This window comes from Camelina sativa, chromosome 17, assembly GCF_000633955.1.
Source record: "Camelina sativa cultivar DH55 chromosome 17, Cs, whole genome shotgun sequence".
NCBI classification, from domain to species: Eukaryota; Viridiplantae; Streptophyta; class Magnoliopsida; order Brassicales; family Brassicaceae; genus Camelina; species Camelina sativa.
Window position 1 is genome coordinate 15,730,182 of NC_025701.1, and position 15,162 is coordinate 15,745,343.

The 15,162-nt window shown below is 35.0% G+C and overlaps 3 protein-coding genes across 3 annotated transcripts; 2 read left to right on the forward strand and 1 right to left on the reverse strand.

The window, feature by feature from the left end:
- On the forward strand, positions 5,470-7,149 carry LOC104757346. Its single transcript, XM_010480074.2, has 2 exons — positions 5,470-5,704; positions 5,792-7,149. Exons 1-2 carry the CDS (start codon positions 5,519-5,521, stop codon positions 6,761-6,763), a joined length of 1,158 nt encoding a protein of 385 aa, XP_010478376.1. The 5' UTR covers positions 5,470-5,518; the 3' UTR covers positions 6,764-7,149.
- LOC104757348 (calcyclin-binding protein-like) lies at positions 7,278-8,781 on the reverse strand. Its single transcript, XM_010480075.2, has 5 exons — positions 8,559-8,781; positions 8,149-8,304; positions 7,807-8,046; positions 7,643-7,702; positions 7,278-7,537 (listed from the first exon to the last, which is right to left on the reverse strand). Exons 1-5 carry the CDS (start codon positions 8,667-8,669, stop codon positions 7,436-7,438), a joined length of 669 nt encoding a protein of 222 aa, XP_010478377.1. The 5' UTR covers positions 8,670-8,781; the 3' UTR covers positions 7,278-7,435.
- On the forward strand, positions 11,047-12,356 carry LOC104759522. The gene is made up of 3 exons (XM_010482432.1): positions 11,047-11,108; positions 11,174-11,524; positions 12,014-12,356. Exons 1-3 carry the CDS (start codon positions 11,047-11,049, stop codon positions 12,354-12,356), a joined length of 756 nt encoding a protein of 251 aa, XP_010480734.1.

Genomic DNA, 15,162 nt, shown 5'->3' on the forward strand with positions numbered 1-15,162 from the left:
TTGAAATATTATGTGTAAGTGTTGAGTTTATATCAACAAACAACCAAATCATGTGAATTTTGATTCAGCCACTTGGTATTCCTTTTATTTTAGGTTATAAAAAATTAAAATATATATTTATAATTAAAGACATGTAACTCCATTTAACTCAAATGTAACTCCTATCCAATAATTGTACATTAATTCATTCCTCCTACTAACTTATTATCTTTCAAGAGAAATTATTTTTGGTTAAATTTTAATATTTTTATTTATTTTGGTTGGTTAAACTTATATTCATATTTTGGTTGGCTAAATACGTGGATTTGAAACAGAGACATATGTTAGACTTTGGACGCTACATTGATCTCAATACGTGAGAGAGTGTGCAATCGAGATTGATCATTGAGTATTAGATATATTAATTTTGGTTATCCAGAATTCAGATTTGGTTAACTCCTCCACCAAAACCTCCGAACGTGACTTCTTTTTTTCTGATTAATATGAATAATATATCTAATATTGAGATCACAGTAACTGAGCATAGCTTTAGAAAGGTTTATATATATATAGATATTACATTGTTCTATTTTTTAAAGATTCATCTCCATTATCTAATTTGGATTATCATTTTATAGTAAACATTCTCTCCTCCTCTCCTACAAATATCAAATGTTGTTATATATCTCATATATGTTGTAACTTGTAAGAGTTTGATTCTATATTTTAATGTAGAAAATATTTTATATATTTAACATTTTTTCAATTTTTATTTTATTTATATAAAAAAATATTTCTTTTATATTTCTTGCCTTTCTAATCTATTCATATTTATTTTTTAAATTTGTATAGTTAAATTTAAATTCACATATGTTGGTTTTAACAAAACAATCAACTTTATTTGAGAATTAGATGTTCCTATTCATTTTTAAATGATCAATGTGTAACATATAAGCATTTTGTCTTGCAATCACAAGTTCCATTTCCATTGCTTAACTCCATGGTTAAACTATAATATATGTTGTCCTATTTGTAGGAATAACAACATACTTATTTAATTTATTTAAAAGAGCAGATGATTAAACGAAATAAACATTTCTCCAAATTTTATAATTCAATCAGTGAGTGTACTTATTACTTTGAAAAACTTTTACATTGAAGTTCATAAAATCATATAAGAAAACTAAAATACTATATCACTTCAAATTTGGAAGGAAACACTTGGTATTCCTTTTTAAAAAAGTCAAGACACATATAAAAATTTATTAATATTTAACTCACTTTAAAGACATTAAAGGTCATTTAACTCAAAAATAACTTCTATCCAATAATTTCATACATTACTCCCACAAATAAAAATATATATATATATATATATATATATGTTCAAGATTGTATTTAAATATTACATAATTTTTTAGTTAGCTAAATTTATAGTCACATATATACAATATATATACATAAGAATTTATATTACTTATTAACACCATAATTCGACCCATTATTTGCTTAACTCAATATTGGTTTCAAAGCCAACTAAAGAAAAACAGAAACGATCTTATTGATATTAGACCAAAACATGGGCATACAAACATAATCACTTACACGGAAGATATTTTAAAAAAATAACTTATTATTGCAACATCAACGTATGAAGGGTTTACATAAGCAGTTAATTAGAAAATATATAATACAATAAATGTATTGGAAACAATATCAGTCAATGATAAGATTGGATCCTCAAAAGCAAGAAACAACATCTTCATAATTCATAAAAAATAAACGCCACAATTATACACATTTGAACGAAATGGTATAAACATATAGTGTATAAATATAAGTGACGGCAAAACCCGTATATGCCTAATTAAAACGAAATAATACAAAAGAGAAAACGAAAAAACAAAAAAAAAACAAGAAAGTGCCAACTAGCACAACCCACGCGTTGCGTGGGGAAGCACCTAGTTTATATTAAAAACTCACTTAGACCATCAGCAAGGGAAAAGGTTGCTCTAAAAAATATATTATTTTTATTATATTTATATATTTTTATTTTTTATTAATATCAACCATTAATTTAACGACATCGGTTGTTTCTTCTGAAAGTAATCTGAATATCGGTTCTCCTTTTTTCTTCTTCTCTCTTCTCATTATATTATTTTTTTATTGATTAATTTTTTGATGAGCACTCTCCAGTGGAGATGCTTTTAAAACTTACCCATAATAATTTTAAAATGACATGATTTTATTATGTGAACTTTTTTTGATGTAAACTAAACTTTCCAATCATACACTTTCTCTCAATCTTGTCCATATATATATATATCACACTTTCAAACTATGTAATATGTACACATTTTAGTACTTACACCTTTGATTCCTAAAAATATTAATATAGTCTAATAATGATAATAAAACCAAAGTTACCACTCAGTATGGAATGACTCCTGGATACCAGCTCAATTCCCGAGACCAGCTTTATGCACGGGCCCGCATATGGACCCCAATCTAACCGTGACTCAATTAATTGATCGTCGAACAAATACTTGACGTTTGGACTTGCTCAATGAGCTTTTCGATCCGACGGATGTTGAATTGATAAGGGCGATACCTTTACGTAGCATTCAAAATGCTGACCAGTTCGGTTGGCATTTTACAAAAACGGGAAAGTATACGGTGAAGTCTGGTTATCACTTGGCCCGTCAGGAAGTTCCTCGGACTTTTCAGGCTTCTGGATGTGGTCCAGAGATTACTTCCCTACTGGCTAGTGTTTGGAGGGTTCCTTGTTCACCAAAAATTCAACATTTTATGTGGCAAGTCTTATCAGGGTGTATCCCGGTGGCGGCGAATTTGGCACGGCGGGGCATTGCGTGCGATCCGGGATGTGTCCGGTGTGGTGCTGAGGAGGAAACAATAAATCATGCCATTTTTGTTTGTCCTCCAGCTCGCCAGGTTTGGGCTCTAGCACATGTACCGGTGGGGCCGAACTCTTTCCCCACGGAGTCCGTGTTTGCAAATGTTGATCATTTTTTGGGTCAAAATAATCCAGCATCTCAGGTTTCAACGTTTCCCTGGCTTATGTGGTATATTTGGAAAGCTCGGAATGCACGGGTCTATGAAAATATTGACGAGCGGCCCGAGGAAATTGTTTTGGTCGCGGAAGGTGAGGCTATGACATGGCAACAGGCGCAGGTGGAGGGTGATATTATGGTTTTGACCTCAGCCGTAAACGCACCAGAGCCCGGTCAGAGGAGGCCCGCCGTAAATCTTCCAACATCTTTTACGGGGTATCGCTGTTTCGTAGATGGATCTTGGAAACCGAGTGACCCGCTTGCTGGTGCAGGATGGGTTTGTTCATCGGTCCATGACCCAACGCTGATAAAAGGAGCTACTAATTTTCGACGAAGTCTCTCTCCCTTGCATGCTGAAGTAGAAGCTTTCATTTGGGCAATGCGGTGTATGATCGGACATGACTTCAGAGATGTGGCGTTCTACACAGACTGTTCAGACTTGGTGAAGATGGTGTCTTCTCCTTCGGACTGGCCAGCTTTCTCGGCGTACCTAGACGACATCAAGGTAGACAGGACAGAATTCTCGACTTTCTCCCTATCTTTTATTTCTAGAAACGCAAATGTAAGTGCGGACTCTCTGGCACGCCAAGCGCGTACCTCTCCGCATCATGTTTTGTATGTAAACAATTTTCCACCAAATTGGCTCGTTTGAGCTAATCTTTTGTTGACAAAAAAAAAATAATAATAATAATTTTCTGCAAAAATGTGAATCTGCANTTATAGGTGTTCTTAGACAGAGCCCGCTAACAATTAGAAGGCCACAAGCCTAAATTAAAAATGGCCTAATTCATACTAAAAAGAAAATACTTTTAAATCATTCTGCAACTGTAGGAATCAAACCCGCCACCTATCACTTCTCCACCTAGTCTTTAACCAGTAGAGCTATAAGAGATTTTTGACCAAAAAAGAACCGAAAATTTAATTATTAGAACTGGGCCGCAAGCACATGTTTCACCAGCTTGATATTTGGGCTGGCTCTGTTCTTAGATGATTCATATCGAAATATATATAGGTGAATTTTCTGCCACGTTACAATTTTGTAAAACAGAATTGTATCCAAATATTCCATGTGAAATTATATTCATTAAATGGAAAAGAGCACGATGTGACTGCATGCAGCTTTTCTTAGTGCAACTACGGGTCCAAAGCCAGCTCATGTTTGGCCCGTTGTCTGTAGATTTGCATTTCTCCGGTGTCTGTAGGGAAATATCTACACCATGAAAAATTACACTAGGAACATTTTACTTAAGAAGAGAAATGGAAAGGGTGACATTCCTTCTATAATATGTACGAAACTGTTTATATTTACACCAAGCTTTATATCTATGACTCAATCATGACATTTTAAATATATTTGTTTTTCATTTAAAGAATTTGATTTTTTTCTCATTAATAAAGATAGAGGCAATAGTACAATTCTTTTTTTTAAGGAACAATAGTTTTTCCTACATTTTATATTTCAAACTCAAAATCTAAAAATAACATTAAAACTCGAAAAAGTTAATGTTTTAGTTAGTAAACATATAGCAAAATTCAAAATTTGGTCAACAATATAATATTTATCAATCACTTAAAGTTTGCAATTAAATCACAACACTCAATAAATTATGCTTCACAAGAATATTACTATAGTGAGTGACGACTACCGTGAAAATTGGTCACAGAAAAATAAATTTAATACTGAATCTCTTCAATTAAACTTTTAAGGTAAATTAATTCCTAGGAAAACTTCAAAAATCCAACTCTAAACTGGTCATCCAGTAACCACTCCTCAATTTCTGTCTCATGGGAAAAGGTGAGACCGAAGCTTTTTGACATTCTTGCGTGATGTTTTTTTTTTTTCCCTTTTACCAAAACCTTTTGACATTCTTTTGCATTGAAAAGTTGGGAACCTTCGAATTAGAAAAACCTCTATCAAATCAATCTTTTTATGGGTTCCAAGTCATCTTCTTGAAAAATTTCCTAACTTTATAATTGATTAAAAAAGCTAATATAAAAATAGCACTACCACTCGACCGTTTTCATTACAAAACTTAAAAGAAGTATAAAGAGAAAAAAAACAAGACAAAAGTATGCTATTTAGCCTGTCTTATAGTCGTCAGTTATTCCCCTAGAGTATCAGTAAGTCAAAATCATCAAAAAGAAATCACAACATTGATTCACACACTCAGCTTTTGTGAGCCATTGGCCCATCACTATTATAGCCCATAAAATCAACTCACAACATGCCTCTTTACTATTTAGGAGTCAACCCATTTCCTTAGAAGCCACGTTTTGATGTTTGTATCCTTTTCTGATTAAATAAACATTAATCTAACTTATTAAGAACGTGAATTACGTAAAACCAGAGGATCAAAGGTTGTAAAAATTGCGATAAACAAAATTTCTTAATAACAACATCAACCAAAAAAAACAAAAAGCTAAAAAAAAACAGAGAAAGAATCAAAACAAGGAAGAACAAACAAAAAATGGCGTATCGGAGAAGACAAGGGATCGCGAGGGCTTCAACATTCAAAGAAGACATTTATAATCAACCACCTGATCACGATCATGGTGATCTCAAAGGTCACTCCAATGGCGGATCCTTCAGATCTTCTCAATCTTTCTCTTCTCATTCCTCCCTTGCCGCTCAAGCAATCCGTGCCTCCTCTCAGGTCTGATCTCTCTCTCTCTCTCTCTCTTTTTCTCTTTTCATGAGATTACTTTTCTTGCAAGAAACCTAAAAAGTCACCAAATCTCAGGCTCAAGGATTCACGGCTTACGAGGATAAGAGCGAAAGTCGTGGATTCTGGGGGATCTTAGCTCAGAAAGCTAAATCAATCCTCGAAGACGAAGAAGAGCAACAACAACAACAACAACAGCAACATAACGACGTCGTTCCCGAGCCCTCGAATCCAACCATACGCAAAAGCATAGACAAAATCACAACCTCTCTGAATCAGATCGGAGACAGTTTCGAGAAAGCGTTCGGGGAAGGTCGTACGATCGTAGCTTCTCAAATCAGACGTAAAGGATCCGATCTACTCGATTCAGACAACAACAATTATAACCAATCCTCTGGATCAAGCAGTCCATGGCAACCATTAACACAACCAAACCCACACGAGTCTCAACTCAAAGCTTCACGTGACGTAGCCATGGCTACAGCAGCTAAAGCCAAGCTTCTCCTCCGTGAGTTGAAAACGGTTAAAGCCGATTTAGCTTTCGCTAAGGAACGGTGCTCTCAACTGGAAGAAGAAAACAAACGGTTAAGAGATAACCGGGATAAAGGTAACAACAATCCAGCTGATGATGACCTAATCAGGCTTCAGCTAGAGACATTGTTGGCAGAGAAAGCAAGATTAGCTCACGAGAACTCCATTTACGCTAGAGAGAACAGGTTCTTGAGAGAAATCGTCGAGTACCATCAGTTGACTATGCAAGATGTTGTGTATATCGATGAAGGTATTGAAGAAGTAGCTGAAGTGAATCCTTCAATCACTAGAACTCTTTCTATGGCTTCGTTTTCGGCTTCCGAACTGCCATCGGTCTCGCCTTCGCCTTCTTCCCCTGCTTCGCCTTCTCGTCTCTCGGTTTCTACCGACATTTATCCGGTTTTGGTTCAGCAGAGTTCAGCTAGTGATGTTGCTGTCGAGAGTCCTAAACCAGTTCGACCACCTTCTTTGGGATACACTGATGATGGTAAGAGACAATCGTCACAACTCTCTGTTTAGTATCAATGAGTTTTACTATTACTACCATTTTGATCATGTCTGTTTTGGGTAATTTGTTTGTTTAGTACAATTTTGTTCTTGATTAAAATAACTTGGTTCTTGATTTATGAACATTTTGTTTTATCGAATTTGTTTTTGGATGTTGTGAACTGTTCGAATTTCACGGCGTAACGGACTCTATTTTTTCTTTAATCAACTTACAAGTAGCCACGTCTTACGTATTTTTAAATCTGAAAGATAAGTAGTTGTTAGTTGCATCGGTCAATTAGGTAGGAGTGCATGTACAGGCTGGTGCGGCCCGTTTAGCCCATCTAACTGACGGGTAGGGCCTCGTCTCAGAATTGAAGTTATTTCAACGCTTAGCTGCCAAAATCTAATATTCAATGCCATGAGTTCAAACATCTCAGAATCATGCAAGATTTGATCAGCTCAACTTCGAAAACAAAGGCTTCTAGTTCTAGTTGCTTAGGAATATCAAACAAAAGTTCGAATGCTTGCTTATAAGAAACTAATATCCAAAACAGCAAATGTAACATTCGCCTAAACTCAAAGAAACAGATGTTTTGCTTTTGTCAAGTTCTTTCAAAGATACTGTCACACTAGAAAATAAAAGCACAGTTGCTTGGTTACAAAAGACGAACTAGTGAATGATGATTACTGGTCAAAGAAGCTTCATAGTCCTTTAAGAGGATCTGCTGCTTTGCCTGACCTAGCATCTGTCCAAGCTTTGGCTATTGTCTTCTTTGTTTCTTCATCTCCATCCTCATACATGTTCTGTAGTTTTATTCACATCAAAACATAAAAAGAATCATAAGCAACTAGCGAGAAGATGCACAAACATACATCTCAGAAAACCACACGAATGAAAGAGATCATTACCTTCATCAAGCCCATGATTCCAGCCATTGGGTCTTTCTCTTTCTCCAAACTCGGTTTAATCTGAACCAAACAAAAAAAAAATAGCTTAGTTTAGTTTCCACCAGACAAATGCTCCACCACTATACTAAGACAATAGCTTAGTTCTCGAGTTTTTGTATTATTACCTTATCTTCTTTGTAGTGTATATCAAGCCAGTTTCCTCGGGAAGACTTGAACATCGTGATAACTATCCTCTTAGGCTTAACAAGCACTTTACATTTCTCAGGCACAATCTCCTTATGCAACTTAGGGATCGCACATCGGTAATTTTTCCCTTGTACATCATGGATTTTGATGTCCAAAGACATTGGCTTGAACTCAGCTTGAACATTGTCCTGATCAACACCTTCCAAAGATATGTACACCTGTTTAAAAAAAAAAAAACCTCATTAACATAACCAAAACCTTCACTTGTGGGATTAAATTGAGTCTACTCTAGATTAAGGAAAATACTGATTAGTTAATACCTTGACTTTTTCATTGTCTTGATCCCAGCTGAATGTTCCAAGGGTCACATAGCTCACTGACGGAGAAACCGGCTTAACCGAAGTAGAAACCGGTGCAGGAACTGTCACCGGTACCTCTGGCTTTGCATTTGAAGTGATTGCAGCAGAGTCTCTCAGCTACAAAAAGAACGATTCAATCTAATCAGAAACCAAAGTAGATATTTTTATTTTGACAAACTCAATCCAAAAGTAAAGTCATCCCCTTTCTCCATGTTAATTATTCAGACACACATACATGTCACAAATACAAAGAATGAAACAGTTCTTCTCTAAACTCTCAAAACAAATCCCAAGTTCCATTTCTAGATAAGAGCAACCTACTTATAACAAAACGATTTATGAAGGGGTAAAAAAAATTGTGGAATAGGTACCTTCTCCAAATTGGAAATCTCGGAGTTGATGAGATTGAGAACACGAGGTCTCTTGGCTATGTTCTGGAGTTGTCTGAGTTCTTCCAAATCAAGCCCTACCTCTTCCGCCATGGATACGAAATCTCAGTGAGAGCAGCCTAGCCTTGTTACAGAGGAGGATACGAAACGTAAGAGTCTGCACAGAGAAAAGCTGCAAATTTGTGTGTTTATATTACTGACAGACACAAAACGAAGGGAGTGAGAGAGTCTTTTGGAGGATACTGGAACGTACTAGAAGAAGCCTAGTTTTTAAGCTTATTGGGCTTTTATATTTCATACCGAGCCAAACCCATTAAATAAAATTTCACCTGCAAAAAAAGGTTTTTACAGAAAAAGAAAAGAGAAAAGAAAAATTACTATAACAAATAATGCAATTTAAGAAAGTATGATAAAGCCATCAACCAAGTAAAACATTCGAATGTTTTCTTTTTATACCCATCTAAGTGATAAAATTAGACTTGTTCGTTTCCTATTTGTTAGGCCGTCTTTATCGGTATATCAGATTGGTGTGTTCTTAGGCCGTTTAAAAATGAAAATAATGGAATAGTGGACTTAAGATCAGGCTCATTGATCTTATTCTAGAACTGTTGTTGGGCCTGATCTTGTGTGATGTGTCTCTCGCGGATTGGAAAGAATTATTTTCCAACCGAACCTTCGTTTCATTTTTCATTTTGTTCAGTCTCGAAACCTAGGGTTTTCTTCTTCTCTCCCAAACGGCGAAACGGCGAGAGATTTGTGTTCTCATCACCATCGTCTCCGATTCCGGTGTGTTTTCCGGCCATTAAAACACCAAATTCAAGAGGTAATTTTGCCTGTCTCCTCTGTCTCGCAAGTCCAGCGATCTCCTCGTCTCCTCTGTCTCCTCTGTCTCGCCAAGTCAAGAGATCTCCTCTGTCTCGCCAAGCTCAAGATCTCCTCGTCTTCTCTGTCTCCTCTGTCTCCTCTGCCTCGCAAATCTCATCTCCAGCGATATAGACAAGGTAATCTCCAGCGATATAAACCTAATCTCATCTCTGAATTAGGTTTCGATTTAGTATCATGTTATAAGGTTTCGAGTTTGTGTGTTATAAACCTAATCTCATTTCGTGTGTTGTATTGAAAATCAATCTTAATCGATTTGTATGAGTGATTTCTAATCGATTTTGCCCTCTAATTGAAATCAACTTTACACCGATAAACATTAATCGATTTTGGTTTGTTTATGAGGCATGTAGGTGAGGTTAAGCAGGGCAAATTAAATCGGACCACCATCAACAACATTCTTTACTCGAAAGTAAAAGGTAAGTCAAACTCACTATATGTAATGCAATGTTCGACCATTTTGGTTTAAAGATTTGAGTGGTGTTTGAGTGATTGGAATGTCTATTGTATAATATGTTTGAGTGGTTTGTGTTCGAAGAGTGGTGTCTGAGTTTAATGGTTTGAATCACTACTATAGTCTAATGGTTTTTGTTTGAGTGGTGTTTGAGTGATTGGTTTAAAGATGGGTTTGAATCGCTAATATAGTCTAATGGTTTGAATCACTTAAAGATTGGTTTCAATTGCTACTATAGTCTAAATGGTTTGTGTTTGAGTGGTGTTTGAGTGATTGGTTTAAAGATTGGTTTGTCTATTGTATAATATGTTTGAGTAGTTGCTTGTAAAGTGTTGTTTGCTTGGTTATTGTGATGGTGATTGCGATGGTCTAGGTTGGTTTATCGCATTAACGAAACTGAACTTTAGTTGTGATGGTATCGGATGGTTGATTGGTTTGTCTATTGTATAATATGTTTGATTGGTTTGTGTAGTTGTGTAGTAATTGGTTATTCACAGATTTTAAGTGATTGTAGTTGCCTTTAAAGTGTTGTTTGCTTGGTTATTGTGATGGTGATTCCGATGGTCTATGTTGGTTGTTTAGTTGTGATAGTGTAGACTATAGTTGTAAACTGAGTTCAATGCTTTAACGAAACCAAACTTTTATGGTTTACATATTTAAAACACTAAATGACCTTTATTTACTTCTGATTTGACTGAAGTAGGTAATGGTTATTTAGAATTAAAATTCTCTAACAACACCAAACTTTGAATTTAATGATCTTCTTAACTTCTCTATATTAACCAATCTTATTTCCTTCTTTCTTACCAATCTCTAAGAACTTTTCAATAATCTCTCTTCCTCACCTTCTTCCGTTTTAAATCTGCTTGCTATGGAATCAAATAATACTCCTAATAGCCAGTCTCAATCCTACTTTAGTCTTCTAAACTTCCCATATTGACAGCTTTGCTTCCAATGTAAACGTTGATTCCTCTCAAATCCCTTCTTTTAGTTCACAAACTAGTTCACAGCCGAGTCAACCTCCTAGTCAAACAGAAGAGACAGCATAACAGCGTAGGGAGAGAAGGATATGGTCCGCACAAGATGACTTAGTCCTAATAAGCGGCTGGTTAAACACATCGAAGGATGCTAGTAATGATCAACAGTTTGGGTCCTTTTGGAAGCGCATTGGTGACTATTATGCAACAAGTGATCATGTACTTGGTGGTGGTGAACCAAGGCTCCCTGACCATTGTAGACAACGATGGCAAAAAATCAGCAGGGAAGTGAGTAAGTTTGGTGGAGCTTATGCAGAGGCAAAGGGTGAGAAAGCTAGTGGCATGAATGATTTGGATATTCTGCAGAATGCTCACCAACTCTACACTAAGCTGTACAAGAGGAAGTTTGGTTTGGAGTATGCTTGGAATGTGATTCGCTTTGAACAGAAATGGATTAATTTGGAGCCTATGAACCCCACTCCAAAGACAACCAGCTCTAACAAAAGAAAAGCCGATGATGCTGCACCATCTTCAGGGTCTATTGTGGGTGAGCACGAGAGCAGGCCTGCTGGCATAAAGGCAATGAAAAAATCAAGGAACAAAGGTAAAGAGAAGGCTGCACCATCACAAGAATTGTATGTTTATCCGATTGTTCCCACTATATATATATATATATATATATGAGAAGAGCACAAGAGTGTAAATCATCAAAATCAAACATACATTCTCTTCTCTCTTTTGTTCATCTTCTCTCTTTTGTTCATCTTATTCAAAATCAAACCAATTTCTTTCTCTCACCAAAAACATACAATTCTCTTCTCTCTTTGTTCATCTTATTAACACATAGCTTTTATGGCATCTTCTTCCAACAATTTTCACTACCATTATGATCCCAATAATGATAATTTAAACCAATTCTTTCAAGAGCAATTTAGTAACCAATTTGAAGAGGAAATTCCGGTTGAAAGGAAACCACGTACATATATCGATAGAAAACGCGAAGAAGGACATGAACGTTTGTGGAATGATTATTTTTCTGATAATCCGACTTACAATGCTCACCAATTCCGCTGACAGTTTCGAATGAACAAGCCGTTGTTCTTGCGTATTTTGAATCGTCTCAGTGAAGAAGTTCCATATTTTAAGCCAAAAAGGGATGCAACCTTCCGGAATGGTCTATCACCGCTACAACAATGTACTGCAGCAATTCGACTATTAGCATATAGGACTGGGTCGGACTCAGTTGACGAATATATACGTCTTGCTGAATGTACTGCTCGTAAATGTTTGGAACATTTCGTCGTCGGAATAGTTGACTTGTTTGGCACTGAATCCCTACGCCGACCAACACCAGAGGATCTTCAAAGGCTACTCTTTTATGGAGAACAGAGGGGTTTTCCCGGGATGGTTGGAAGCATCGATTGTATGCACTGGAAGTGGAAAAATTGCCCAACCGCTTGGAAATGAATGTATTCAAGAGGCACCGGTAAGCCAACAATTGTTTTGGAGGTGGTAGCTTCACAAGATCTCTGGATATGACATGCATTTTTTGGAGCTCCAAGTACTTGTAACGATTTAAATGTTCTTGATCAATCACCAGTATGTAATGACATTATTTACGGCCGAGCTCCCAAAGTTACGTACTATGTCAACGGAAATGAGTATAATTTGGCTTACTATCTGACGGATGGTATTTACCCCGAATGGGCAACATTTGTTAAATCCATCCCACAACCATAGCACCCCAATTATCGATTGTTTGTAGAACGTCAAGAAGGTGCACGAAAAGATGTTGAGCGTGCATTTGGAGTCCTGCAATCTAGATTTGCCATGATTAAAAATCCATATCTTTTATAGTCAAAGGGTAAAATTGCATATTTTATAAGAGCATGTCTCATACTCCATAATATGATTGTCGAAGATGAACGAGATTCATACACACTCTATGACGAACAAGAATTCCAACAAGAAGATGGAACTGGAACTACTCTGGATCTTACCTCTTCAGTAAATATGCCTACAAATCTTGAGGGTTTAGGTGATGGCAATACAATAATTCGTGATAAACAAGCACATCACAAATTAAAGGAAGATTTGATTGAGAATATATGGAATAAATTTGGATATTAATCTATGTATTAATTAAATAAACTGTTTGTCTTGTTTAATTAATTAAGATATATGTTTGTTTGTTTTTTAAAAAAAATTTTATTTACAATGTTTTTTTTTTGTTTCATAAAAATTTTGGTATTGTAATTTGAATTTTTGTAAAAGTTTTATAAGTTTGCAATTAAAATGTTATTTTATAAATTTTTATAATTGTAATATGCTTAAGAATATTATATTGTTAAATCTTAAGATTTTAAACATATTCTTCCAATAACTAACTTCTTAACAAAAGTTCTTAACTACTGATCTTGCATTATTTTCACAATATTTATACTCTAAGAACACTCTAAACTGATCTCCCTATAAAGATACCCTTACACCATTTTTGACTCATAGACAATTTCACATGTATTAAAGGGTATTTAGTTAGTGTGTTATAAAAATTTATCTGGAAGACTTTACGAGTATTCCTACCTATATTTAAACATTTTCTCCAACCATCATCTTATTTTTAATTAGTGTTCAGTACTAATATGATTCAAAGATATTGATTGGTGGTGAATAAGTGATATGTAGATTTGATGTCGTTATAGTTAAAAAGGATGTAGTTTGAGAAGACACAAACACAATAATTGTACATTCAAATGTCACAAATGTGTCAAATTTTTATCTCCTTTGAATACATTGGTGTGTATACGATAAAATTAGTGGAAGGAAAAAGAGAGAAACGAGAAAAAAATATAAAGTTAAGACTTGAGAGTGAGCTCTTCTACTATCTATAGAGAGACTTTTTTTCTTCTCCTTATACTTCTTTTCATTTCCCGTATGAGTATCTTCCAGTCACGGTCCTACTCTCTACTCAGAATAAAATACAAAAAGATAGTCAACAATCTTCGACTCATTCATCGAGCCACAAAAAATGAGAGACTATCGTCGCCATTTTCGGATTGGTAGAATATTGTATGTTCCATTGTTCCCCATAAAGAGGGAAAAAAACAGAACTGTCCAACTAGAAAATCAAAACGTGTTTCAATTTTCATCCAGATTGATTATATTTATTTTGTTTTGAAATAGAAGATTCAGTGTTACATATATTGATATATACATGAACTATAAAGAATCTAACGATTTTATTCTTGCACCGTAAAGTTGCCAAAGGTATCCATGTGCTAACATGGAGTTGAGTTTGATTGACACCTCTGTATAACTAATATGAGCTTAACTTGTCTCTCTTACGAATAATTCATTCAATCATGTGTGCATCTACAAAAAAATTCTCACTTTTCTCTTTTGAATTATTATATTCTATGAATATATTTCTGAATTGGATGTTACCAAATGCACATACCTGGCGTGATATTTTCAGTTCACAATATAAGTATGAAGAACGATCGAGAAACAGATTCTCTTGTAAGTTGTAACATTATATGATCTTGTATTTCTAACTTCATGGATTTTAATGATTTGCGTATGCCTTTTAGACAAAATAAACTGAACTCTCTCATTTTCACATGATGGGTGTGGTCTAAATAAATACTGATGGGGTGGGTTTGTTGATGTAAATTAAAATTTAATTCGTAGGAAAAGAGTCGCATGAATTAACTTGATGCCAGGTAGAATGAATGGTTATAATATTAGCCATTAAAACCTAGTAGTGTATAGGTAACAACTCATTGTGCTGTCAACAAACAAACAAAAACACTCAATGTTTCCATTAATATTAAACTTCAAAACAAATAACAATACAAAAAAGTCCAGATCCAAATGATGGCGCCATTTTAAGTGTAACAAAAAGTAGAAAACGTTATTTATCTGAAATTGTAATAAAATTGATGTTCGAATACTCCTAGATTCTAATGAGTTAACATCATTCAAAATGTAATCGCTTAAGTATTACTTTAGACATGAACAATATAATCATTCAAGTGTAAAACTCGATATAGCTGGTAGCATTTGTAAGTTAAACCGTGATGAATTTATACAAAACCAGAAAGGATTAGGAAAAGCGATGACGATATTCATTATTTTAATAAACATGTTGGTTATAAAAATAAGTAACAATTGAGTCGAGATGAAAAAAGCAGAAAATAGAAAATTCATAAAAAGAGAGAAAGCTCCTTTGAAAAGGGACGGCCAAATGACTATTGTCAAAATGCTGACGACT

Bases quoted from the DNA above. Each gene is read 5' to 3' on its own strand.
- LOC104757346 (XM_010480074.2), top strand. From the start codon at position 5,519: ATGGCGTATCGGAGAAGACAAGGGATCGCGAGGGCTTCAACATTCAAA. The intron at 5,705-5,791 runs GTCTGATCTCTC...ACCAAATCTCAG, and splicing joins CAATCCGTGCCTCCTCTCAG to GCTCAAGGATTCACGGCTTA.
- LOC104757348 (XM_010480075.2), bottom strand. From the start codon at position 8,669: ATGGCGGAAGAGGTAGGGCTTGATTTGGAAGAACTCAGACAACTCCAG. The intron at 8,047-8,148 runs GTATTAACTAAT...TTTTTTAAACAG, and splicing joins AAGACAATGAAAAAGTCAAG to GTGTACATATCTTTGGAAGG. The intron at 7,703-7,806 runs GTAATAATACAA...TGTTTGGTTCAG, and splicing joins TACACTACAAAGAAGATAAG to ATTAAACCGAGTTTGGAGAA.
- LOC104759522 (XM_010482432.1), top strand. From the start codon at position 11,047: ATGATCAACAGTTTGGGTCCTTTTGGAAGCGCATTGGTGACTATTATG. The intron at 11,109-11,173 runs GTACTTGGTGGT...AAAAATCAGCAG, and splicing joins ATTATGCAACAAGTGATCAT to GGAAGTGAGTAAGTTTGGTG. The intron at 11,525-12,013 runs GTATGTTTATCC...GAATCGTCTCAG, and splicing joins GCTGCACCATCACAAGAATT to TGAAGAAGTTCCATATTTTA.